Genomic DNA, 24,967 nt, shown 5'->3' with positions numbered 1-24,967 from the left:
GATTTATAACCACCGGTCTCTGGTAATTGTTGAGAGTGGCTCTTGGAGGATGTTGACCCACTTGCGCAGGGCGTTCTTGTTCCTCTAAAATGGCCAAATTATTCTCAGCTTCAAGCGAATAGTCCATAATGTCTTGGATGCCATGTGGACGGTATTTTTTTAGTTCCACATGTACTTCAGGTTTCAGACCTTTGAGATACGCCGATTTTTGGACGTCTGCTGGTATGTGTGATAAGAAGGCCACCAGATCTTCAAATTCTGATAGATATTCTGATACAGTGCCTGTCTGTTTGAGATTCATAAGCTGAGTGCAGAGAGTCCTTCCTGAGAAGTTGTACCTCTTTTCAAAGGAATGTCGGAATACCAGCCAGTTATCGAATCCAAAATTCTTCTCGGTGTATATGAACCACCCTTGTGCAGGTCCTTCCATATGCAGTGAGACTAGCTGCAGCTTCTCGTCGTCGGTGAGTCTGTTAACTGAAAAGAACCTTTCAACGCAGTTCAACCACATCTGCCCATTGGCGCCATTGAAATAAGGCAAGTCTCCCTTGCGGAATACGTTTCTTTGATCAGAAGGTTGTCTTGAAGTGTCTGGACTCGGTTGTACTCTGGTATTCCTTCTTGGACTGGTTTTGGCGTAGAAGCTGGAATCGTCTCCAATTTCGAATTCATAAGTTTGAGTTGTTGATTATGCCGACCAGGATCTCCGCCGGTACAGATACCTCGTCGCACATCGTCTTTCCTTTATCCTTGCCATCTTCCATAATGATCTTAGATAGTTTGCCAAACTCCACGCAATTCTTGTTCAATCACTGATCCGCTACCATAGAGTGCTTCCTTCGATTTCCTTGCCGATCTCGACAATTGGTACGGTTGATGCCGCGAACCCTAGCTCTGATACCAGATTGATACGACATAAGTATCAATGAATCAGATTTCAGTATATCTTCCAATGTTGTTGCTCGATTACGAGATTACACTTGAGATCTACTCCGACACCAGATTTCACGGGACGAAGAACTCTGCCTCGATCGATCTCCCGTGGTCGAGTTCCGGTCTGGATCGCCTTCGCGAAGCTCTACTGTTCACATCTCCACTTCGGGCGGCCGACGAGTCGAACTCCTCCCTCCAGTCAGCTGACGAGCTTCCCTCCTCCAGCTGCCTCGGCCTCTCGACTAGTTGTCGAGCCAACTTCAAGAAATCAGAAAAAACTCCTCCTTACCTGGACCTCCGCCTTATTTATATGGGCAACTTCCCCGAGTCATTATTTAGTATCTTCTTGGTCAACCTTGCTGGTCAACCCTACGCCGATCTTCTCTATGCTTGTGCTTCCTTTTGTATTTCATTGCACACAACTTATCAGAGATCTCTCTGCTCAGACGAAGACAAGGACGATTTGACTTGTCTCTTCACCCCCTCTCTCACTATCCCAATCTCCTCCCCTGATAGCACTTCTCTTCTGACCTGTTCTCACCTTTAAATTGAGTAAGACTTTTTTTGACGAAAGATAGGGGTAATCACACAAGTTTGAGTTGTTGATTATGCCGACCAGGATCTCCGCCGGTACAGATACCTCGTCGCACATCGTCTTTCCTTTATCCTTGCCATCTTCCATAATGATCTTAGATAGTTTGCCAAACTCCACGCAATTCTTGTTCAATCACTGATCCGCTACCATAGAGTGCTTCCTTCGATTTCCTTGCCGATCTCGACAATTGGTACGGTTGATGCCGCGAACCCTAGCTCTGATACCAGATTGATACGACATAAGTATCAATGAATCAGATTTCAGTATATCTTCCAATGTTGTTGCTCGATTACGAGATTACACTTGAGATCTACTCCGACACCAGATTTCACGGGACGAAGAACTCTGCCTCGATCGATCTCCGTGGTCGAAGTTCCGGTCTGATCGCCGCTAAGCTCTACTGTTCACATCTCCACTTCGGGCGGCCGACGAGTCGAACTCCTCCCTCCAGTCAGCTGACGAGCTTCCCTCCTCCAGCTGCCTCGGCCTCTCGACTAGTTGTCGAGCCAACTTCAAGAAATCAGAAAAAACTCCTCCTTACCTGGACCTCCGCCTTATTTATATGGGCAACTTCCCCGAGTCATTATTTAGTATCTTCTTGGTCAACCTTGCTGGTCAACCCTACGCCGATCTTCTCTATGCTTGTGCTTCCTTTTGTATTTCATTGCATAGAACTTATCAGAGATCTTTCTGCTCAGAGGAAGACAAGGACGATTTGACTTGTCTCTTCACCTCCTCTCTCACTATCCCAATCTCCTCCCCTGATAGCACTTCTCTTGTGACCTGTTCTCACCTTTAAATTGAGTAAGACTTTTTTTGACGAAAGATAGGGGTAATCACACAAGTTTGAGTTGTTGATTATGCCGACCAGGATCTCCGCCGGTACAGATACCTCGTCGCACATCGTCTTTCCTTTATCCTTGCCATCTTCCATAATGATCTTAGATAGTTTGCCAAACTCCACGCAATTCTTGTTCAATCACTGATCCGCTACCATAGAGTGCTTCCTTCGATTTCCTTGCCGATCTCGACAATTGGTACGGTTGATGCCGCGAACCCTAGCTCTGATACCAGATTGATACGACATAAGTATCAATGAATCAGATTTCAGTATATCTTCCAATGTTGTTGCTCGATTACGAGATTACACTTGAGATCTACTCCGACACCAGATTTCACGGGACGAAGAACTCTGCCTCGATCGATCTCCCGTGGTCGAGTTCCGTCTGATCGCCGCGGCTCTACTGTTCACATCTCCACTTCGGGCGGCCGATTTAGTCGAACTCCTCCTCCAGTCAGCTGACGAGCTTCCTCCTCCAGCTGCCTCGGCCTCTCGACTAGTTGTCGAGCCAACTTCAAGAAATCAGAAAACTCCTCCTTACCTGGACCTCCGCTTATTTATATGGGCAACTTCCCGAGTCATTATTTAGTATCTTCTTGGTCAACCTTGCTGGTCAACCCTACGCCGATCTTCTCTATGCTTGTGCCTTTTGTATTTCATTGCATAGAACTTATCAGAGATCTTTCTGCTCAGAGGAAGACAAGGACGATTTGACTTGTCTCTTCACCTCCTCTCACTATCCCAATCTCCTCCCTGATAGCACTTCTCTTGTGACCTGTTCTCACCTTTAAATTGAGTAAGACTTTTTTTGACGAAAGATAGGGGTAATCACACAAGTTTGAGTTGTTGATTATGCCGACCAGGATCTCCGCCGGTACAGATACCTCGTCGCACATCGTCTTTCCTTTATCCTTGCCATCTTCCATAATGTTATTCGATAGTTTGCCAAACTCCACGCGATTCTTGTTCAATCACTGATCCGCTACCATAGAGTGCTTCCTTCGATTTCCTTGCCGATCTCGACAATTGGTACGGTTGATGCGCGAACCTAGCTCTGATACCAGATTGATACGACATAAGTATCAATGAATCAGATTTCAGTATATCTTCCAATGTTGTTGCTCGATTACGAGATTACACTTGAGATCTACTCCGACACCAGATTTCACGGGACGAAGAACTCTGCCTCGATCGATCTCCCGTGGTCGAGTTCCGGTCTGGATCGCCTTCGCGAAGCTCTACTGTTCACATCTCCACTTCGGGCGGCCGACGAGTCGAACTCCTCCCTCCAGTCAGCTGACGAGCTTCCCTCCTCCAGCTGCCTCGGCCTCTCGACTAGTTGTCGAGCCAACTTCAAGAAATCAGAAAAAACTCCTCCTTACCTGGACCTCCGCCTTATTTATATGGGCAACTTCCCCGAGTCATTATTTAGTATCTTCTTGGTCAACCTTGCTGGTCAACCCTACGCCGATCTTCTCTATGCTTGTGCTTCCTTTTGTATTTCATTGCATAGAACTTATCAGAGATCTTTCTGCTCAGAGGAAGACAAGGACGATTTGACTTGTCTCTTCACCTCCTCTCTCACTATCCCAATCTCCTCCCCTGATAGCACTTCTCTTGTGACCTGTTCTCACCTTTAAATTGAGTAAGACTTTTTTTGACGAAAGATAGGGGTAATCACACAATGTCGGTGACCCTTCTGATGAGATAAAAAGATAAGATCATTAAGTTACATGTAGGGCCTAAAAGGCCAGCACGGGAATTGGTTCTAGGATAATCTTACTCAATTTGAAAATTCTTGATTTTTTTTTTGAAATTCGAACTACACATTGGCTCTCTCATTGACAAGTAGATATCCTCTGAGGGAGCATATCAGCCTGCAGGTTAAAATATCACTCCCTACATTATTAGGGCGTTCAAGTAAATGAAGAGTCATCTGATTAGCTTTCTAGGCTTTATTCCCATCCTCCAAAAGTTGCGGGCTCCTCCCGTCAGCCAACATCCTCTTGCTTTCCTCTGATCATCCCAAAAGTTGAAAGCAATAAAATAATTTTGTGAGAAAGTATGGAGCTAGAAGGATAACAAGTACCTAAAATCATGTATTCTTCTTCCCTGGACTTCAAAGACGCCAAGCCCTCCATTGGCCAGCGTGAACGCAAAACTTTCAGATGGGTCGTCTGTAGCAGACGAGGTTCCTTCAATGAGAAATGAATAATCGACACATCAGAGTAACATATAGTAACATAGATCTAGACAGTCAAAATATAGTACGAATTAGTACTCAATATGATACCTTTTAGAGAAGAGTCATTCTGCAAGCTATTGGGAATAGATGGTCGATCTCCTGATGAAGATGAGGTTTGAGTGGAAATTAAGTTCTCATTAGGCCAGGGTGCACTGGGTAGAGTCCACTCCATTACTGTAAATGGTAGTGCTAACGATCTAAGCTGCAAGATATTACATATGATGTAAATCCTTTAAGATGATGCAAAATCATTTTTTTTCAGTTTAAATTACTTTAACAAGATATCTAAACATAGGAAAAATCTTCAAGAAAGTTAGCATAACTTTTATCTGACAGCATGTTTAGATTCTAGGCATGTGGCAAATTCACGCACTATTAGGTCCACATTACTCAGTACTGTTCTACAACTCTACAAAGCGCAGTTGATATGCATTATTATATAAGTCAAGAATTTGACAGATATAATCCTTTTTAATGGAGAGAAAGGAAGATCACTCTAGATGTCAGTAATCAACCCGTTACTGTAAAAAAGACAAACGAAAATTACACGGGCCAAACTGATATCTCCACAACCATTCATGCCCTTCTAAGCCAACATAAAACAAAACCCTCTACTTTGTGAACGAGATCATCTGTCAAAGCAGCCCTCCCCTTGAAAACAATCTCATCATGATGCAGCTAGATTGTCAATAGCATCACAAAGAGCCTTCCCACTGCACCTCCCACCTAAACATTTGCGCCCCCTGAGAGAGGCCCAGGAGGCCTCATCTGAAGTAACATCCACCTTTGGGGTGGACTACAGAAATTTAAAAGAGAAATTACCCAAAAGGCAAATGACGGAAATTTTTTGGTGTCTACAGTCGTACCAAATTACCAATTTTCTATTAGTCAGCGTGGCAGTAATCTAAGTGAGACTTGTTCCTCCGCTATTTGCGAACAGAAATAACTACCATACCCAAGCCATTAAGTAAAAAATGGAGACACGGGCAAGCATTTTACCATCATTGGATTTTTGGTCATTATCCACACTTCAACTGGTGCATCCCGGAACATAATAAGAAGGTACCTAACATCAACGAAGCCTGGTCTTAAAAAACTAAGAGAAACTCAATGATCAGAAAAAAACAATTAAAGAAAATTGAATGATTAAAGAATCATCTTCTTCCAAATTTATCCTTTTCTGGATAATATTCAAGAAGGGATATGTACAGCAAATATGAATTGATATCCATTTTTAACATATCCTTTGCAAAACAAAAATGAAAATGGCATCATAAGATGGCACTTCAACATAGAACATAGATACAGCATCAAACATTAAACATGAATCCCAATACAACCCTCCATCATGTCTAGGAGCATTTCTGTCGTTTCCCTGCATTTCCATTGAAAAAGATTGTAACCCTCGTTGGAAGGTGCTGAACAATCTTTTGGGAGGTGATATTTATGTTAATCTAGCTTAGCTATAGATCTCACAGGCAAATCAACTGATTTATGTCCTCCTCATCCCCATGTTCTCATTCCCCCAGCACTCTGCCCCTCAACCCTTTATCCATTCTCATCCCCATCTTTCTCGAGTTACATACTTGGAAGTGGAAGGTCCATCCCTTGAGTCTTCAAGCACAAGAGCGCACTCATCTGAGCAGTAAAGGGTATAAAGTTCTGCGGCTTGAAAAATCTGGAAGGATAAAGTTATGATATAACCCTGTAGAATATCGAGGAAAAGAAAGCCCCAATTGCAGAACCATCCAAAGCCGTATTGATCAGAATAGGTAACTAGTCATGAGAAGCAGAAGGAGAAGGGGTAATTGTGAAAAATGGAGCTCTTTTGCGTCGACACTGTCCCTTGGATCAAACCATCTCCGTGCTTCCCCCTGGCCAATTTGGTAATTGAATCTTGATCTCTTGGGTGACGATGCCCCTCTCATTAATGATGTCCACTGATGTGATCCCCATCTTATCTATGGTTAGTTTCATCAAGTGGGCACATTAGAGGTCATTTGGCCATTTGATAGGGCAAGCCTTTCTCGAGGGGAGAAGCCAAGAAAAATAGAGTTGGTGTCCCTTTTCTCCTTTGGATGATTAAGTCCCCTCTCTCCCTCTGCAATCCCCATCCTTCGTCACTGTTCCACAGCCTCTTCAGGAGGTTCATCCCTGGTCAAATTCTCCTTAGATCATTCACGTTTAGTCTCCAACCCAGGAATAACTACCCTTCTCCTCCATCCTCTTTCCCCGACGCAAAAAAAATCAAGTTTTTTATCATTAGTATCAGAGCCGGCATAGATCAACGTTCGTATCAATCAGATCATTTTTGTGTCTGAGGTCACAGGTGACTTGTACCTGGCCATCTTCTTGTGCTTCCTCGAATAAGCTGTGGGGAACTTCGTATCAAGTTCCAATGCAAGTTTTTATTAACAAAGAAGTTATAGATAACTATATGGGAACAACGGCAGCGTAATTAATGGTTTCTGTTTATACAGACGGGGTCATCTATAATTAAGAGTCTATATTCCTATTAAATCTGGAGAATTCAGATCAGAAAAAATATTATCCACTAAGGACCTTTAAAAGTTGGTGAAAATTTTAAATGCAGAAGTCTGACCAGAGTTTTGAATGCAAAAAGCTTCAAGAATTAGAATTAATCACTAGATTAGAAAGTATACACTACAAAAAACTGTGTAAAACAAGAAAATATTCTACCTTCCCGATGAAGAAGCCCTCAGCGCTCTAATTGGAGCACGTTCTGGCTTTTGCATGACACGAAAAGGGCGATTGAGCCCAGTTCTCACACAAGTTACAACAAGTCTGTTTATGAAGCCACTGCCTCCTTTCTCACTGGCCTACAAGAAGCCAACAGAAAACTATAAATCATGTAAATAAACACCATTAATCAAATTTATTGTTTATAGTTTTTGACTATTGCACATATTGGAGAAGGAAAAATGCGAATAAAAACTGCTGGCAATCAATCCTCCTCTCCTGCCAAAAAAATTAAAACATTTCAAGCAATAATCAATTCCATGCATGACTTGATCACCATGATTGCACAAATAGGGAGTCAAAAGTAAATCTCTCCTCTATCAGTAAGGTATGTGAAGTACATTCCATGTCCCATAACCCAATTTCATAGGTTAAATCCCATGAAACAGGAGTCAAGACATCCATAGGCCCAAAATATTTATCTGAGAGAACCAGAGTTTTATTTCGTAATCAAAATGATCTAAGAATTGAATGAATCATCAACCATTAGCACCCTACAAGACAAAAGGTAGTCTAGTTAGATACAGTCTGTCATCTGTATTTCCCTTTCCCGTAGACTTCTTTCTATCCCTCTTTCTAAATGATATTGCACCATAAGCGAACAGGTCCATACCTTAATTATATTATTGCTTCTACTTTTCTTCATTGTCGAATGGGTTTCTTTCTATTTCTCTCTTCTATCTCTATGTAATAGCCCATTAACATGACCCATTTCAGACTCTCTCTCCTCCCCACTATAAGTACCATGTAATGAACCGTAAATCATTCTTATGAGAGTTGAGCCTCTTCCAATTCTAGGTCTCTTCATGGTATGAGAGCTACATCTGTGAGGTTTCCTCTAGGTCTGATCTCCTTTCAGCTTGATTTGGCTTTGCCTCTACTCGTTTAGGCTTTGCCACTGTTCATGACATCTACGTCACCATCTATTTCAGGCTGCGACCATTGAGCTGGCTCCACCTACATACACCTGCTTAACCGTCGCTCACTTTGGCTCTACTGTCATTCCGTCGGTTCCGCCAGCATTGACTCCATCATTTTGCCATCAGATCTTGCAGTTGATCATCGTTGATCTTGGGCTAGGTTATCTCATGACATTGCACCCACCGGAAATCTGCTGCTGACGCCGCCTACTCCCAACAAGAGAATTGAGACATTGGCACTATTATCTACCTCACATACCTTCTGGAGTTTGTTTTACAGGATTGAACCTTCTTCAATGGCGTCAGTATGTTTAAATTACCTTGAAAGGAAAGCTTACAAAGCATTTTTTGGAAGAGCCGCTACTTCCCACTACTTCCCATTCTTATCATTGGCGTGATGTTGAAGGTGTTGTTCACCGTTGGCTCCTTGACCATATTAGTCCATCTTTTGTTGTTAAATTTTTCTCTCTTAAATCCCCCAAGGAGATATGGGACACTGCCCAAGCATCTCACTCGAAGAGAGACCACTTGCTCATTATCTATGATCTTGTGACTCGCTCCACAAATTTGGCCCAAGGACTCTGATCTGTTCGGGAGAATAGATTTGAATTGACTAGTCTATGGGCTGAGTTAAATCACGACATGCCTCCTGATCTGCACTTGGTTATCGTGTGTATGTCCTTCAACTCCAGGAGTTCAAATGCCTCCTAGGATTAAATTCCGAGTATGAGTCTCTACACAGCCAGCTCATCCCTCGAGAAAAATGTTCTGACCTATAAGGAGGCCCTTTATAATGTCCAAACTGAGGAGTCACATCTTGGCATATTCTACTTCAAACCCATCTCTGTAATGGCTCTCCAAAAGTTTGGGAACTCACGTACTCTGCCTGTCCAGGGAGGGCTGACTCATATGCTCTCTCCTGCAGTGATGCACCCTCACATGGCCCCCTCGGTCTTGAAGTCGGCACCTGTTACGATCCACTCTGTCTATAAGCCCACAAGGGGCATTCTCGTCTTTCGCATCTCCTTTAAATATGTAGCCCTCCTAGTTGGAGGGCAGGACATGAGTTGTTAGTCAAATTTCCCTTCCAGTAATCTCTCCTCTCTCGATGACATCCACTCCGTCAAGCCCCGTTCCCGGTGACGTCCACTCTGACGCTTCCTCACCACTCTCGTCCCCTCAGCACTGTCCACCCCGCCAGGGTTAACCATGTTCTCGATAAGGTCTCGGTCAGGATCCTATTATTTGGTATCAGAGCCATGACGCGCTGCATCACCGACGTCCACTCTGCTGCTTCCTCACCACTCTCGTCCCCTCAGCACTGTCCACCCTGCCAGGGTTAACCACGTTCTCGATAAGGTCTCGGTCAGGATCCTATTATTTGGTATCAGAGCCATGACGCGCTGCATCACCGTACCAGCACTGCCATCCCAACCCAAATGTCTTCGCCCCCCACTTCTCCTTCGGCTTCCACCAGCTCCCGCGCCGTCCCGCCGCTGACCTTGGAAGACCTGGCGGCCAAGGTGGCTGCCCTCGAGATGGCCCAAACTGCCACAATGCACGCCCTCGAGCAAGGTCTCGAGCGCCACCAGGAGGCCTCGTTGGAGCAGATCAAGGCCATGGCAGCCACCATCTCCAGCCAGCTGGTAGCAGTCGTCACCGGCCAGCTGGAATCTGCCAATGCCGCGCACACCCCTCGGCCGGCAGAGCCACCACCGCCTACCCCTCCACTGATGGAGGCTTACCCTGCCGACAAAGCTGCAGCAGTCCTCGCCCTCATACCGTCAGCCGCCCCATCAAAGCCGTCCTCTGTCCCGTTTGTGCCGTTCCCAGCTGTCGGCTTCGCATCATCCTCCACCGGAGGCACGCTGACAGCCACCTCTTCCGGCGTGCCGCCAGCATCTGCCTCCAAGATGCTCGCCACTTGGGGCGCCTGTGACAGAGCGACCGCAGCTGCAAGGACCGTCGCATACCTGCCACTGCCCAAAGCACCGCGGGCGGCGCCCTCAGGCCCTCGACGACTGCCGCTGCCCAGGGCGTCATTCGTGTCATCCCCAACCCCTCAACGGCTGCCGCTGCCGCCGGCTCGCCTTGGGGGCCCCTCGACCAGGGACTATGCCCTAGGCCGAGTCGGGCCCCGGGGGAGGGCCGTCCCGCCTGTCCCGCCATGAGAAAGCCCGCCAGCGAGAAGCTGGCAGGCCTGTCCTAGGGGAAAACGGGCTGGACGCGGGCTTTCTTTCCCCGGCTGGCCCGATTCTCCCTCTGACGCACCCGTTTTGGGTGGGTGACCCCGAACATGGGCCCAACTCTGGGTATTTCCCCACGACAGACACATTCTGGGCCCCTTGAGCCCAAACCGAGAAGGTGACCCGCTGAATGGGCCAGCTATGGGTCTCCTACCAGAGACCCACCTAACTGGACCCCTGGCTGGTCTGTTCCCGGAGGACAACCTCAGATGCACTCGACGGGACACCGTCCATGGTCACTCCTGCCCCAGTGACTTTGTCCGCACGGAGCCGTTACTGACGCGACCTGTCTCCCTGTTCCCCTGGCCAGGCCAACCAGGACTCCAAGCACCCCACTTCAACCCACGCCGGGACAACACCATCGATACTCGACCCCGTCATCAGGGGCCCCGCCAGCCGCCTAGCCTTCCACCGGTCATGCCCCGCCATGATCGCGGACTGGTGCACACCATTGAGGACGACACATGGGACGACGACTACGAGTTCTACTATCCACCTAGAGGCCACCGTCTCGTGGCCGCTGGGGACGTGCCAGTCAGCCACCCGTGGGACCTCACCATCGCATGGCCGGCCACCCCGTCTTCTCTGGTGGTGATCCTGAGTGCTGGCTACGACGTGTGGAACAATACTTTCATGCATACCCCGCAGATGATGATGAATGGGTTCGATTAATATCATCCTATTTGGAAGGGACCGCGTCCTCCTGGTTCTGCTACCTTGACGACCGAATGGGCTTCTAAAGCTGGGCGGACTTCAAACGCCAACTCAACTGGCGTTTTGGACTCAAGCCCCGCGACGCCTACCGACGCCTGTTCAACTTGTGCCAAACCGGCACCGTGGATGAGCTTGTGTCTGAGTTCATGGGCCTGGTTGGCTACCTCCCAGACCTTGCCGAAGAGACGGCCATGTACGCCCTCCATGCCGCCTTGCAGCCCAAGATCTGAGCTGAAGTCAACCGCTATGATCCACAGACCACCAATGACCTCATTGACTGTGTGTTCGAAGCGGAAGCAATCCTCCGAGAAAATGAGGATCCCTCAGCCACAACCTCCGACACCAGTGCCCTCAAGGATTCCACGGCCTCAACACTCACGACGGCGACCAGCAACCGCAGCCCATCCACCCGCCCTCGCTGGCTCAACCTGACCGAAGAGGAATTTCTTGCTCTCAAAGCCCGAGGCCTTTGTTATCAGTGCAACGAGAAGTTCTCACCCGGGCATCGTTGCTTTAAAACGCTCAACATCCACATTGTTATGCCTGACAGCGAGCCGCACTCTGACGACATCCCTGCCAACCTGACAACCGATGACAACCCACCAGCTTGAGGACAAGCTGTGCTCGAAGGGGGGAGTATTGTTACGATCCACTCTGTCTAGTAAGCCCACACGGGGCATTCTCGTCTTTCACATCTTTAAATATGTAGCCCTCCTCGTTGGAGGGCAGGACATGAGTTGTTAGTCAAATTTCCCTTCCAATAATCTCTCCTCTCTCGACGACGTCCACTCTGTCGAGCCCCGTTTCCCAGCAACATCCACTCTGCCGCTTCCTCACCGCTCTCTTCCCCTCGGCGTTGTCCACCCCACCAGGGTTAACCACGTTCTCGATAAGGTCCTGGTCGGGATCCTATCAGCATCACCAGGTCATGTGGCTAACAAAGATCCTGTTGGACTGAACTTCTGCAGAATCTCTCTCTCTCCTATCTCTCTCTCTTTTTTAAGTGTAAGTGGGCCATAGTCTATAAATGGCCCACAGATCTCTCTCTTCTTCTCCTTCTATTTTTCTCTAATCTTTCTCCATTGTAAGTGGGCCACGTTATATAAGTGGCCCACTGGGAGAACTTCTCTCACTCTCAGCCAGCATAAATACACTCTTGATTTACTCCAAGAGACGGGACAGTTGGGATGCAAGCCTGTCAGTACCCCGCTGGATGTAAATGTCAAGATCGGAAAGAACGATGATGGAGCAGCAGTGGATAAAACATCGTACCAGAGACTGATTGGGAAACTGATCTATCTCAATCACACGAGGCCTGACATTTCTTATGTAGTCAGTCTACTGAGTCAATTTATGAGCGATCCACATGAAATACATTTACGTGCAGCTTACCGCATTCTGGCATACCTAAAGTTTACAGTTGGGCAGGGACTTCTTTTCACTCGGGAAGGAGGTTTGTCCCTGGAAGCTTACACTGACTCTGATTGGGCAGGATCAGTGATAGATAATCGCTCCACATCAGGCTACTACACCTTCTTAGGGGCAGTCTCATCACTTGGAGGAGCAAGAAACAAAAAGAAGTATCGTTGTCAAGTGCAGAGGCAGAATTACGTGCCCTGAAGCGTGGTGTTTCAGAGTGTCGGTGGCTGAAACATCTCCTTGAAGATATTGGTCTGTATGACAACAGTGGGGTCATATTGTATTGTGATAACCAGTCTGCACTGGCCATAGCGAAGAATCCTGTTCAGCATGACCGAACAAAACATATGGCCATGAATCGTCACTATCTGACAGAGAATATTGATCGCAGAGTTATCAGACCTGCATTTATTCCATCTGCTGACCAGAAAGCCGATATCTTCACCAAGTCATTGCCGGGTCCAAGATTCCACTTGTTGGTGTCCAAGCTAGGCATGGTCAACATCCACACCTAGCTTGCGGGGGGGTGTTGGACTGAACTCCTGCAGAATCTCTCTCTTTTTTAAGTGTAAGTGGGCCATAGTCTATAAATGGCCCACAGATCTCTCTCTTCTTCTCCTTCTTCTATTTTTCTCTAATCTTTCTCCATTGTAAGTGGGCCACGTTATATAAGTGGCCCACTGGGAGAACTTCTCTCACTGAAAAACTCCCGCGTGTGACCCCTCATCAAATGGTCACACGTGGGACCATCTTTAATGAGGCTCTCACGTGTGAGCCTACTTAAGTGGCTCACACGTGGGAGAGTGTACTGGGGACCCCTTAAAGGGCCCCAAACAAACCCTAGCCTCCAAGAGGTTTTTGGAAGTTTTTCTTTTTCATCTCCAAAAGCGCCACCCAGTGCAGGAGCTCCCTTCCTCCCTCCATTCCTTCTGTTTTCCCTCTGTTTACCATCTATCTGTCCAAACTGACAGATCCTTCTCTTTCTGCAACTATTGAAAGAAACGCGGTCATGTCGCGGAGACTTGTTACGCACTGTAGCGGAAGAATGCTCCTCAAAGCCACGTGATGACCACTTGGGCATCTCCTGCCTCTCTCCCTGGCACACTAGAACCGGCCATGGTCTTTCGTCCTATGCCTTTTTGTCTTTGTCCATGCGTACTGCAACCAAAAACAGCTGATGAATCATTTTCTATGGGGAATCAGCTCAGGCATGAGGAAATCGATGAACTCCACCACTTCAGTCTAATCTGGTGGGCTCTACTTTGATGGTCCAAGGAGGTAAAAATTTTGTACCTTCCACTCCCTTGTCTTGATGGATGCAATGAATCGTTGACTCTGGTGCCACTGCCAATGTGATCCTTGAATCCTAGCGTTTCCTCACCTCCACCCCCTCTCCTAGTTCTCATAAAGTCAGAACTGTCCAGTGACGGCATGGGGTGTGTCCAATTCTCCTTCCACCTTACTCTCAACCATGTCCTAAATGTTCCATGTCTTACCGTCAGCCTCATTTCACTTTGTTATCTTGTTTAAGACTTGGGTCAAGATTTATCCTTTACACTTAAATACCTGTTTCTCTCGTGATAAGGTGTCTGGATAGATGACTATACTTGCTGAAAAATGAGGTGGTCTCTACATCCTCCATAGCTTTCCTTTGGTCCCTCCTGTCATTGCTGCTATATGACACACTACAATCTTTGACTTATTCACTGTTGAGTGAACCATTTGTTTAATGGACATCTTGTGGACATGTTTTTTTGTAAACCATATCATTTGACAAAGCATATTCAGACAACATACCCTCATGCTTATCCTTCTTCACGCTCGTCTTCTCCTTTCTCTCTCATTGACAGTGACCATTAGCTAAAATTTATCCTTTTTTAACATAATTACCCCGTTGAACCTGAGGTTTTTGGTGCATACAAGTATTTTTGTTCAAGCGTTGATACATAGCTAATGGACTATTTAGAGTGTTTCCATCACCTGAGAAAACAAATCCGGCCCCTTTCTGATGCGATCCGTCACCGCATCTACGAACGTTGGCCCAGGCCCACGTTGGGGGGCCATTAGCGGAGCCTATTTCAACTCATCGGCAAAGAGAGATAGGAGGCTTTTGATCTTGGTAAGTGCTTCGCACTCCTCTCCATTCCGAATGCCCATCTGACCTTCCTCGTTGCAGACGAGCATCCCTGCTCGAGGGCGGCACTCAGACCGAGTCAAGGCGTCGTCAACCCCGTCTGCTCGGAGGCGTCGCCAATTCCACCTACCATTTCTCCCCCTTATATCGCCCTATCTTCTTCTACCTTCTCAGACACTGTGTGTGAGATGTTGTTAAGCTATATCAAGTAATTTGGAGTATTCGGACCTTAACTCGGTTGCTAGCACATCAAACACGGGATGGTTGGTGATATTTGTCAATGTTTCCACCCCTTCACATGGGCTTATCTCCTAAAAAATAAATTCAACTTTTGTCAAACTACCATTTCATTTCATGCCCTCATCCAAAATCAGTTTGCTACATCCCCAAAATGCTTCCGCTCTGATAATGCGCGTGATTATATTAACTCTGCTATTTCCACCTTCACTTCTCATGGCATTATCCACAAAACAGCATGTCCATGCAGAATCATTTTGCTGAATGCAAGTTTCGTCACATCTTTGATACCACAGCAGTCAAATACATCAACCACCTTGCCTCTTGCGTTCTTTCCCACATTCCTCCCCTTGATGCCCCACATTGGGCCTATCCCTTGGTTTCCTTCAAAACTAATCTTATTCCCTGCATTTTTGGGTGCATTTTCTATGCAGCCAACCATTACCCTTCTCGAGACAAGCTCGATACTAAAGCACTCTGCTGTATCTCTATGGGTTACTCTTCTAATAAAAATGCTAGAAATGCTATCATCTATCTACTCATCGCTTATCTGTGAGTAAAGATGTAACCTTTGACGAGTTCAAACCCTTCTACTCTACCTGCCCTCATCCTCTTTCCTTACTCATCCAGTTGATGAGTCTCGTGATTTCCTAGTTCCCCTTATACTTGTCACATCCCTACCTGCTACTCCTTTGTCTGCTCTCCCTACTTCTGTTCTGTTCGATCCTATACCCCCAAAGGGTATCTTAGGAAGTTTAGCCCACTAGGGGCATTTTAGTCATTTCATGTTTGAATTGCTTCCATTTCTTATAAATAAGTGTAGCCCTCCCTGGAGGAGGGCAGTCAAGAATGAAGTTAAGTTTGGCCTCTTGGCTCACTATCTCGATCCTCCTCGTTTCGGTCCCATCCCCTTGACCGACCAATGAACCCCTACCCCCATGATCGTCTCACCGGATCTTCAGCCAGCTCCCCTCCAATCTGATCCCTACCCCTGCCGTTCGGTTCCCTTCTGGTCTCTGGCGATCCCCCTCCCCGCGATCGTCAACCCTTCACCGCGTCATCAGGTGGCTCGTCCCTGGTCGATCCCTATCCCCATCTGTTCGACCTCTCTATTCATTCCCGTTTCGATTCTCCTACCCTGGGAACGTCTATCTCGCATCGCCCTCCAACCTCCTTCCGATACGAACCTAGATCAAGGTTCGTATCAATGGTATCAGAGCCAAGTCACCCCGCCGCCGCTGCCATCGTCATCGCCGCCACCCACCATGCCCGTCGCCTCCATCCCGCAACGCTGACTGTGCTCGCATCTGTGACTGCCCCCGTTGCACCCTCCGCACAAACCACCAGGCCAACCTCCTCCCGATACTAACCTCGATCAAGGTTCGTATCATGTTCCTCCGCAGAAATTTGATGGGATTACGTACCATCGACGTGCGAGTCCTCCATTGTTTGTTTCTGCCCCGCCACCTGCACCTACCCCTAAATCACCTAACCCTTTTCACTTTCAGTGATGATCTTCCCATCGCTCCCCATAAAGCCCCTCGGTCCTTTACCTCCAAACGAGTTATACCTTGACCAATTATGTTTCCTCCCATCATCTCTCCCCTTCTTAATATGCCTATCTCACAAGTCTTGATTCCATTACCATTCCGAAGAATGTGGGTGCAACGTTGGCTTCTTCTGAGTGGTGTCACACCATGGAAGAGGAACTTCTTGCCTTGGACAAAAATTAGACTTAGGCCTTGTTCCCTTGCCTTCGAGCAGACATTTGGTCATTTGTCATTGGGTGTATCCCATCAAGTACTAGTCTGGTGGCTCTCTTCAATGGTAGAAGGCCCGTCTTGTGGCCAAGGGTTATACTCAGATGTTTGGCATAGATTATTGGGAGACGTTTGCCTCCGTTACTAAAACGAACGCTGTTTGTCTGCTCTTTGCCCTTGCGGCTAATCATGATTGGCATCTTCAGCAATTCGACATCAAGAATGCCTTTCTCTATGCTGATCTACATGAGGAGGTTTATACGTCCTTGCCTACCGGCTGTGCGGCTCCTCAGCGCCCCCCGCAGTCTGCCATCTCAAGAAGGCCCACTATAGCTTGAAGCGATCTTCTCGGGCTTGGTTTGGCCGCTTTATACATTCTGTGAAATTATTTGGATATTTTAAGCACAATGATGACCATAACCTTTTCCAATTGTCACTCCCCATCAGGAGGAGTCCTAGTCCTAATGTGTGTGGATGACATTATAATTTCACATCTTGTAAGCGAATTTGACATCGAACATCTTGGCCCACTTCAATACTTCCTTGGCATTGAGGTGGTGTATTCTGCTACTGATATTTTTCTTTGCCAATGGAAATATATCGCTGACCTTCTTTAGGAGCTCGTAAAGGAGGACTCCCAAACCCTTACCACTCTTATTGAAGTGAACCACCAACTATCTTTGGCGGAGCATGAGGAGGCTGTTGATCAAGAGAGGTACGAAAGATTAGTTGGTAAACTGATATATCTCACTCATACTAGCCCTGACATTGCTTATGCTGTGGGTGTGTTGAATCAATTTATGCATGATCCGAAGATGTGTCATATGCAAGCTGCCAATTATGTACAACAGTATCTCAAAGATATTGTTGGACTTGATTTCAGTTCAAGAGTAATGATGGCCTCCATTTTGACGTTTATACGGATGTTGATTATGCAGGTTCCCATGTTAATCGACGTTCAACGGCAAGGTATTGTACCTTTCTTGGAGGTAATCTTATAATGCGTCATAGTAAGAAGCAGTCTGCCGTTCGATCCAGTGCTGAAGGAGAGTTTCACTCCTTTCACCAAAGCCTATCTGCCCCATGCTTTCAAGAGTTGTGCAGCAAGCTAGAAATAGATAATATCCACTCACCAGCTAGAGGGGGATGTTAAATGTGTTTCGTTCTTTTTCTCTCTTCTATCTCTATGTGATAGCCGATTAACATCAGCCGTCTCGAACTCTCTCTCCTCCCACTATAAGTACCATGTGATGAACCCTAAATCACTCTTAAGAACATTGAGCTTCTTTCAATTCTAGGTTTCTTCATTAATCCTTTTTTGACTTACTTATAATGGGCCCATCCAGCTGCAGCTGGTCTCGGTACTAGTGAACACATAATCCATTTAGGTTTTGTTTCTAAACCCTCCACATGTTTGATGGTGGATGGAGGAATGCCGCTGGTGCAGGGGAAGACAAGAATGAATTATGAAAGAAATAAGTAAACGTCCACAAAAAACATAAGTTAAAACCCCGACCTTGGTCCTCAATTACATGTACATTCATCACAGAGTGATGCTATGAAGTCTGACTACAGGACCTACAGTTGTAGTCCACATAAATCTAAATAAATTGTCAAAGAAAATACACAGAAGACTTCATTTGCTGTAATTGAGCAAGCAATAGTAACGGTCAAAATTCCAAAGATATTACAAAAATATGGGAATCAAAATATATTCATAGGCATATTTAGCGATTTAGAGAAAACTCAGAGAAGCCTAGTGTTTACATACTTTAATGGAAGAAAACGATACAAGCCGAGTGTTGCCAAGCCATCTCAGTCCTCTGATTAGGCTATTGTGCACAGAAAAGCTCTCAGCAACAGCATTGGCATAAACGTCGATGATATCTATATTCCCAGATTGGGTGCCCAAAGCAACAAGGGGGACAGCCGCGGCAGGGCTATTACCTCCACCTTAAAAAGATATATACCTGATCCTTAGATTCCAGGATGTCTAATTATAGCATGAGAAAAAGGAAATGGATACTGGGGAGGGTGCTCACTGGATAAGATAGCAGTCAACGATGGAGAAGGGACTGCCAGAGTAGTGACGGTAGATGACAAGAGATGAAGTTGGCCAACCATACTGATCTGCAAAGGAAAATATTCACTCTCCCGAATACATAGGTGAACTAATTAAAAGGGGACATTCAAGCGGAAAAATCAGATAAATTTTAAGAAAAGATGATTCTAGATACAAGATAATAGAGCACTAGAAAATAAGTCCAACGAAAGCCTCTCATCGTGCCTGCAAAAAACCAATCCATTATTAAGAAGTGTCTTACTGAAGTGAAATCCTTACATTTTAATAACATTTCACTCATAAATTAAATCCAGGAAAGGTTGGCAACATATTCTGCAGAAAATACAGGGGCCACTGCATAATATATATTTCTTCATGTTATGTTTAAAAGAGAGATGAAAATTCCGAAATCTTCAAAATTGGAGAAGATTTCGAACTCTAGGAATATGGAAATAACAATGCGCAAAAGAAATTTCACCCTGACAACCAGTCCAATGAGGATCGTATGTTGTTGGAACATTCAGATCAAACACATTTCAGGACAATCTTCTGCGAGGAAGTTTATTACGTATGATTCACACCTTGAAATAATTTCACTCTTTGAGCAAAGATGAGGCAAAATGGTCAAAAATGGAAAAGATAAAAGCAGGTCTGATGGAGGGAACATTAACTTATCGATAATCAGATAACAAAACATACACATCAACTTGTAAAGTAAAAAAACAACGGAAGGCTATCTCTAACCTTGACAAGAAGATTCTCATTGGAACTTGTGCCGGCTGTCTTTGCAGTAATAGCTTTACCCAACGCCTGATGATTGCCAGCACTGGAATCTTGTTTGTGAATAGGAGTATCTTGTTGTCCGGACATCAATTTTTTAGCATTATCTCGATCCATATCCCTTTCAGAGACCAGCTTTTGGCCAGTTATTATACCGTTTCTTTCTATTTCAGTACTCAGGAGCCAGTTCCATATCCTTCCATCATCCGAAATAGCAAGGAAGCACTTCTTGGAAGTGAATGTCGGAGACTTTGGACAATCGAGAGGTGTCTCACCAATCACTGAAGATAATGACGAGGACGTCGGAAAATTTTCAGAGAAGCGGCAAACATTTTGAATGACGGATTCGGCCTGACAGAAGACAACAGCAAGAACACTAGGAGATGGAACGGGGTTCCCAATTGAGGGCATTAAATCTTCTATCCTATACAATATATGGGCTTGCTCATTCCTGGAAAATAAAGAAAGGAAGAAGAAAGAGCCCGTCACCATCAACCACGAAGAACATGTGTATTCTTCTCGCGAAAATCACACAAACTGTACGAGTATATGAATGTAAAAAACGACACGGAGGTCAGAATACTAACAGCTTGCGTTTCCAGAGGCTCAACTTGCCGTCGCGGTGCAGACAGTAGACGAGATCCTCATCTGGGTCGGCCAGAATATCGATGATCTTCGCACAGCCGCGCGGATTCGAATGCGCGAGCAGGGAGGTCCCGTACAGCGCATCAAATACGATCATCTCTCGAGGAAACGCGACGAGAAGGATGCCCCGCCACCGGGGCGAGAAGCAGAAGCGAGGCAGCCCGAGAGGGAAGATGGCAGACGCAGGCGACGACGAAGATGACGACGACGACGACGCCATCTCCTTGTGCATCCTGTCCATTTCCGTCACGTCGGCGTCCACCTGGTGCTCCCTGACGACGACATCGACCTCCTCCCCGCTTCCTCCGCTGAGAACTCTGGCGGAGAGCAGAAAGCCCTTCACGCTGAGAGCGCACAAGTGCCTGGCGTCGAAGGGGTCTCGGCGGAGGCAGGAGAGAATCTCCGGGGAAGCGTCGTACTTCCAGATGCAACGGCCGGAGGAGGTGTCCCAGAGGGCGACCAGAGACTGCCCGTTGACGGAGGCCACGAGCCAGGAGCTGGAGCGGACCCAGCACAGGTCCTGGACGCCGAGCCGGGCCCTCTCCGACGACGCGTCGAGCTCGAGCCAGAGGAGAACCCGTCTGGAGCGCAGGTCCCAGATCGCGATCCGGCCCTGGCGGTCGCCGACCGCGAGCTGGAGGTTGGAGGTGGAGGGGTCGTCGATGCCGACGAGGTCGCGGGGGAGCGGGAGGGGCAACCAACGCACGGAGGTGACGAAGGGCGAGAGGGAGGAGGAGAGCGGGGAGGAGGAAGACGCGACGCGGGGCGGCGCGGGCACGGAGAGGACGGCGACGAGCTGCATGGAGGCGGGGTCCGCCACGACGACGGTGCTGCCGGCGCCGTAGGCGAGGAGCCCCGCGGGGCTGCAATCGGCGCTCCCGGCGTTGTCTCTGCTCGGCGGCCCGGGGAGCACGCTGTCCCACGACGACGCCGCCCTCGTCCCCGGCGAGCTGCCCGCCGAGCCGGGCGCCGACACGGCCATTCTGTCTCCTTCGCCGCCTCCCGCCTAGATCGACATGGCCCCGAGATCGAACGAGATCTGCAGTCTACTGCAATTGCGGACCGGCGAAGAAACCGGGTAAATATTGCCCCCCTCTCTGTCTTCTCTCTCTGCGGATGGCAATTAGTTTTTTTTTTTTACTTTCTTTTGTCTGCGTTAATGCCTCGATCTACCTTCCTTTCAAACATCAGAGCCTTTGTTTGGTGAAAAAGCAGAAACTGGAATTTGCATCACCTGTATTACAGTTTTGTTGAACTTTTTTTATATAAATCTCTTAACTGAGTCGGTATATCCTGGAGTTCACTTGATGAATATAATTTAATTACCCCCTAGTATCCTTTGTATGATAATTAAATTGTTCCCAGGTAATCAGCGAGAAGTATTTGTCTTTCTGCTAAACTAGAGGGGCCTGCTCGAAATGCTTGGGGTAGAGAGAGAAGAGAGAGAAAGCAAAGCCATTCTCATCATCGGAGAGAAGAAAATCAGTATCTCGAATTCTTTCAATCAGATATGTTAACAATAAATCATCTCCAGATTTTGAATAATTTCAAAAATCAACAAAAAGGTTAAATCAGTATTAAATCATTGCATAAAATAGATTTTGAATAACTCATTGCTGAAAACTGTCGTCATTTGTTAATTTGTGTCGCCATATGTTCTCATATTGTCACGCGTGTTCGACGTGTGCTGAGAGCCATCGATCATGATCTTTCTGATGTTCAATCTGATAGATCAGCTATCCAAATGTGATCTGTGATTGATGTTCGTCGTTTATATGGAATTGCACACTTGAAAATCAGACAAAAATGGAAAATAATTATAAAAATACCCCCACGATCTCCTTGGCGAGCTAATCAGCAGTGGAAATGTCATGTCTCAGTATCTTGTCTAGAGCACCAGCATCCAGAAGAGCCCCCCGCTCGCAATGCTCGCATGACTGTCTCACTATCTTGTCTGCCAATCAGCCAATCAGCCTCACTCTCTGATCTGTGTACCACAGTGTGGGTTGAATGACACCAGCATGCTCAAGTGCACCACCACACCCCCCCCCCCACCCGTAGTGAGGCTCAGCCCTTCCACACACACAAAAAGAGAGAGCGAATGAAGAAAAAGTAAACGACGCGAGCCCGAGATGTTGGCTTACTCGTAGCGGGTCTCCTCGTCGACGATAATGTTCCAGCTCTCCCAGCGTACTCTTCCCGTATTCATGAACGTTCTGCAAACGGAGAAGAGCCGTGACTAAGATGGGTCTTTACCTCCACCTTTATCTATGTCTATGTCCATGTCCGTTTTGCTCTCTCCCCTCCAATCTATCTCTTACTCTATCTGTATCTCTATCTGTATCTCTATCTCTATCTCTATCTCTATCTCTATCTCTGTCTCTGTCTCTATCTCTATCTCTATCTCTATCTCTATCTCTATCTCTATCTCTATCTCTGTCTCTATCTCTATCTCTATCTCTATCTCTATCTCTATCTCTATCTCTATCTCTATCTCTATCTCTATCTCTATCTCTATCTCTATCTCTATCTCTATCTCTATCTCTATCTCTATCTCTATCTCTATCTCTATCTCTATCTCTGTCTCTGTCTCTATCTCTATCTCTATCTCTATCTCTGTCTCTGTCTCTATCTCTATCTCTATCTCTATCTCTATCTCTATCTCTATCTCTATCTCTATCTCTATCTCTATCTCTATCTCTGTCTCTATTTCTATCTCTATCTCTATCTCTATCTCTATCTCTATCTCTATCTCTGCCTCTATCTCTATCTCTGTCTCTATCTCTATCTCTATCTCTGTCTCTATCTCTATCTCTGTCTCTATCTCTATCTCTGTCTCTATCTCTCTCTCTGTCTCTATCTCTACCTCTATCTCTATCTCTGTCTCTATCTCTATCTCTGTCTCTATCTCTATCTCTATCTCTGTCTCTATCTCTATCTCTGTCTCTATCTCTATCTCTGTCTCTATCTCTGTCTCTATCTCTATCTCTGTCTCTATCTCTCTCTCTGTCTCTATCTCTATCTCTGTCTCTATCTCTATCTCTGTCTCTATCTCTATCTCTGTCTCTATCTCTATCTCTGTCTCTATCTCTAACTCTATTTATCAAGCCTTATTTCTATTTATCTATCTCTGTCTCTATTTATCTCTCTATATCTCTATCACTATCTATCTCACTCTCTACCTCAATATGTGATTCTTTCTTTATTTATAGATATTTCTATCTCTATCTTTACCTCTCTCTATCTTTACTCTTTATATCGATCTCTATTTCCATCTCCATCTCTATCTCAATCTCGATCTCTATATATTTCTTGCTAAATCGGTATCTGTATTTGTCTCTTATCTCTATCTCTATATTTATCTCTTTCGCTATCTATATGGCCATCACTATCTCTATCTTTACTATTTTTATCTTTCCCTATTTCAAAGTTTATCTCTATCATTTTCTCCATTCTATCTCTAATTTCATCACTATCTCTGTAATTTAAATGTCTATCTATCACTTTCTATATCTTTATCCATGCTCAAATCTCTATCTCCATTTTTATTTTTATCTATATCCCTTTTCTGTCTCCATCTCCATCATTATCTATCACTATTTCTATCACTATCTCCACCTTTATTTCAATCTATCTAGATCATTGTTTTGTATCCCTATCTCTATCATATCCCTTTCTCTATCTATCTCCATCTCAATCTTTATCTTTATTGGTCCAATTTTATCTCTATCTTTACCACTATCTCAATCTTGATCTCGATCTCCATCTGCATCTCCATCTCTATCGCTATCTCAATCTTTATCTCTATCTCAATCTCGATCTCCATCTCTATCTCTTTCTCTATCTTTATCGCTATCTCTGTGTTTATACCTTTATCTCTCTCCATCACAATTTCTATATCTATTCCAATCCTATCTTTATCTTTATCTCTATCTCTGTCTTTATCTCTATCACAATCTCTACCTCTATCTTGTTCATTATCTCTATCTCTCTCTGTTTTTCACCTGTATCTTAATCAATCTCTATCGCTGCCGTTATCCATATGTTCGAGCTACCCGTATCTCTATCGTTATCTATCTCTATATCTATCTTCATCTCTCCTTATCTTTATATTCATATGTATCAACCAATATTTCTATCCCTATCTATCCTCATCTCAATTTATCTTTATATCTATCTCAATGTATCTTAAACTTTATCACAATCTTTATCTTTTTCTTCACTTCTGTCTGTATCTCTAGCTTAATCTCTATCCATACAAATCTCAATCTCTGTCAATATCTATATCTATATCCCTTGCTCTATACGTCTCTAAGTCTATCTCTATGTATCTTTATCTTTAGACCCATGTATCTCTATTTATATTGTTATCTCTATACCTGTCTGTATTTTTTGGGTGAGACATATTTTTCAATTGATATCAACGTGGCGATACAAAGTATAGTATGCGATGTGGGCAGCCTAATGGAGGACCATCTTGAAGCCCAAGCCTGAGTTTGTGAGCAGCCGCACCGCGGAGCCGGAGCCAACACAAAGAACCAAGACTTAGTATCAGGCTCGCCAATAGGACTTCAGGCTTTGTTTTCTTTTATGTGAGTTGTTTTATGGATTTTAGGGAGGGCACAATGTTTTGGGCCCCCCCGTGTTTTTCTGTGTTTTACGTTGGATTTGGGCCA

The 24,967-nt window shown here is 45.6% G+C and overlaps 1 protein-coding gene across 2 annotated transcripts in view; it reads right to left on the bottom strand.

The window, feature by feature from the left end:
• LOC144700483 (Transducin family protein / WD-40 repeat family protein) overlaps window positions 1-21,353 on the bottom strand; it is a 32,919-nt gene extending 11,566 nt beyond the window's left edge. For both annotated transcript variants that reach the window (XM_078571878.1, XM_078571879.1), the window contains exons 1-8: window positions 20,234-21,353; window positions 19,611-20,097; window positions 18,847-18,934; window positions 18,576-18,757; window positions 7,315-7,454; window positions 5,614-5,680; window positions 4,663-4,816; window positions 4,459-4,564 (exon numbers count right to left, since the gene is read on the bottom strand). In XM_078571878.1, coding sequence (XP_078428004.1) covers window positions 4,459-4,564; window positions 4,663-4,816; window positions 5,614-5,680; window positions 7,315-7,454; window positions 18,576-18,757; window positions 18,847-18,934; window positions 19,611-20,097; window positions 20,234-21,273 — 2,264 coding nt within the window. In that variant the 5' untranslated portion in view covers window positions 21,274-21,353. The remainder of the gene's footprint in view (window positions 1-4,458; window positions 4,565-4,662; window positions 4,817-5,613; window positions 5,681-7,314; window positions 7,455-18,575; window positions 18,758-18,846; window positions 18,935-19,610; window positions 20,098-20,233) is intronic.
• Window positions 21,354-24,967: the final 3,614 nt, after the last annotated feature.

The sequence above is a fragment of the Wolffia australiana genome, chromosome 3 (genome assembly GCF_029677425.1).
Source record: "Wolffia australiana isolate 7733 chromosome 3, ASM2967742v1".
NCBI classification, from domain to species: domain Eukaryota; kingdom Viridiplantae; phylum Streptophyta; class Magnoliopsida; order Alismatales; family Araceae; genus Wolffia; species Wolffia australiana.
Note: the sequence above shows the minus strand (reverse complement) of the source record. Positions and strands in the feature narration are given on the sequence as shown.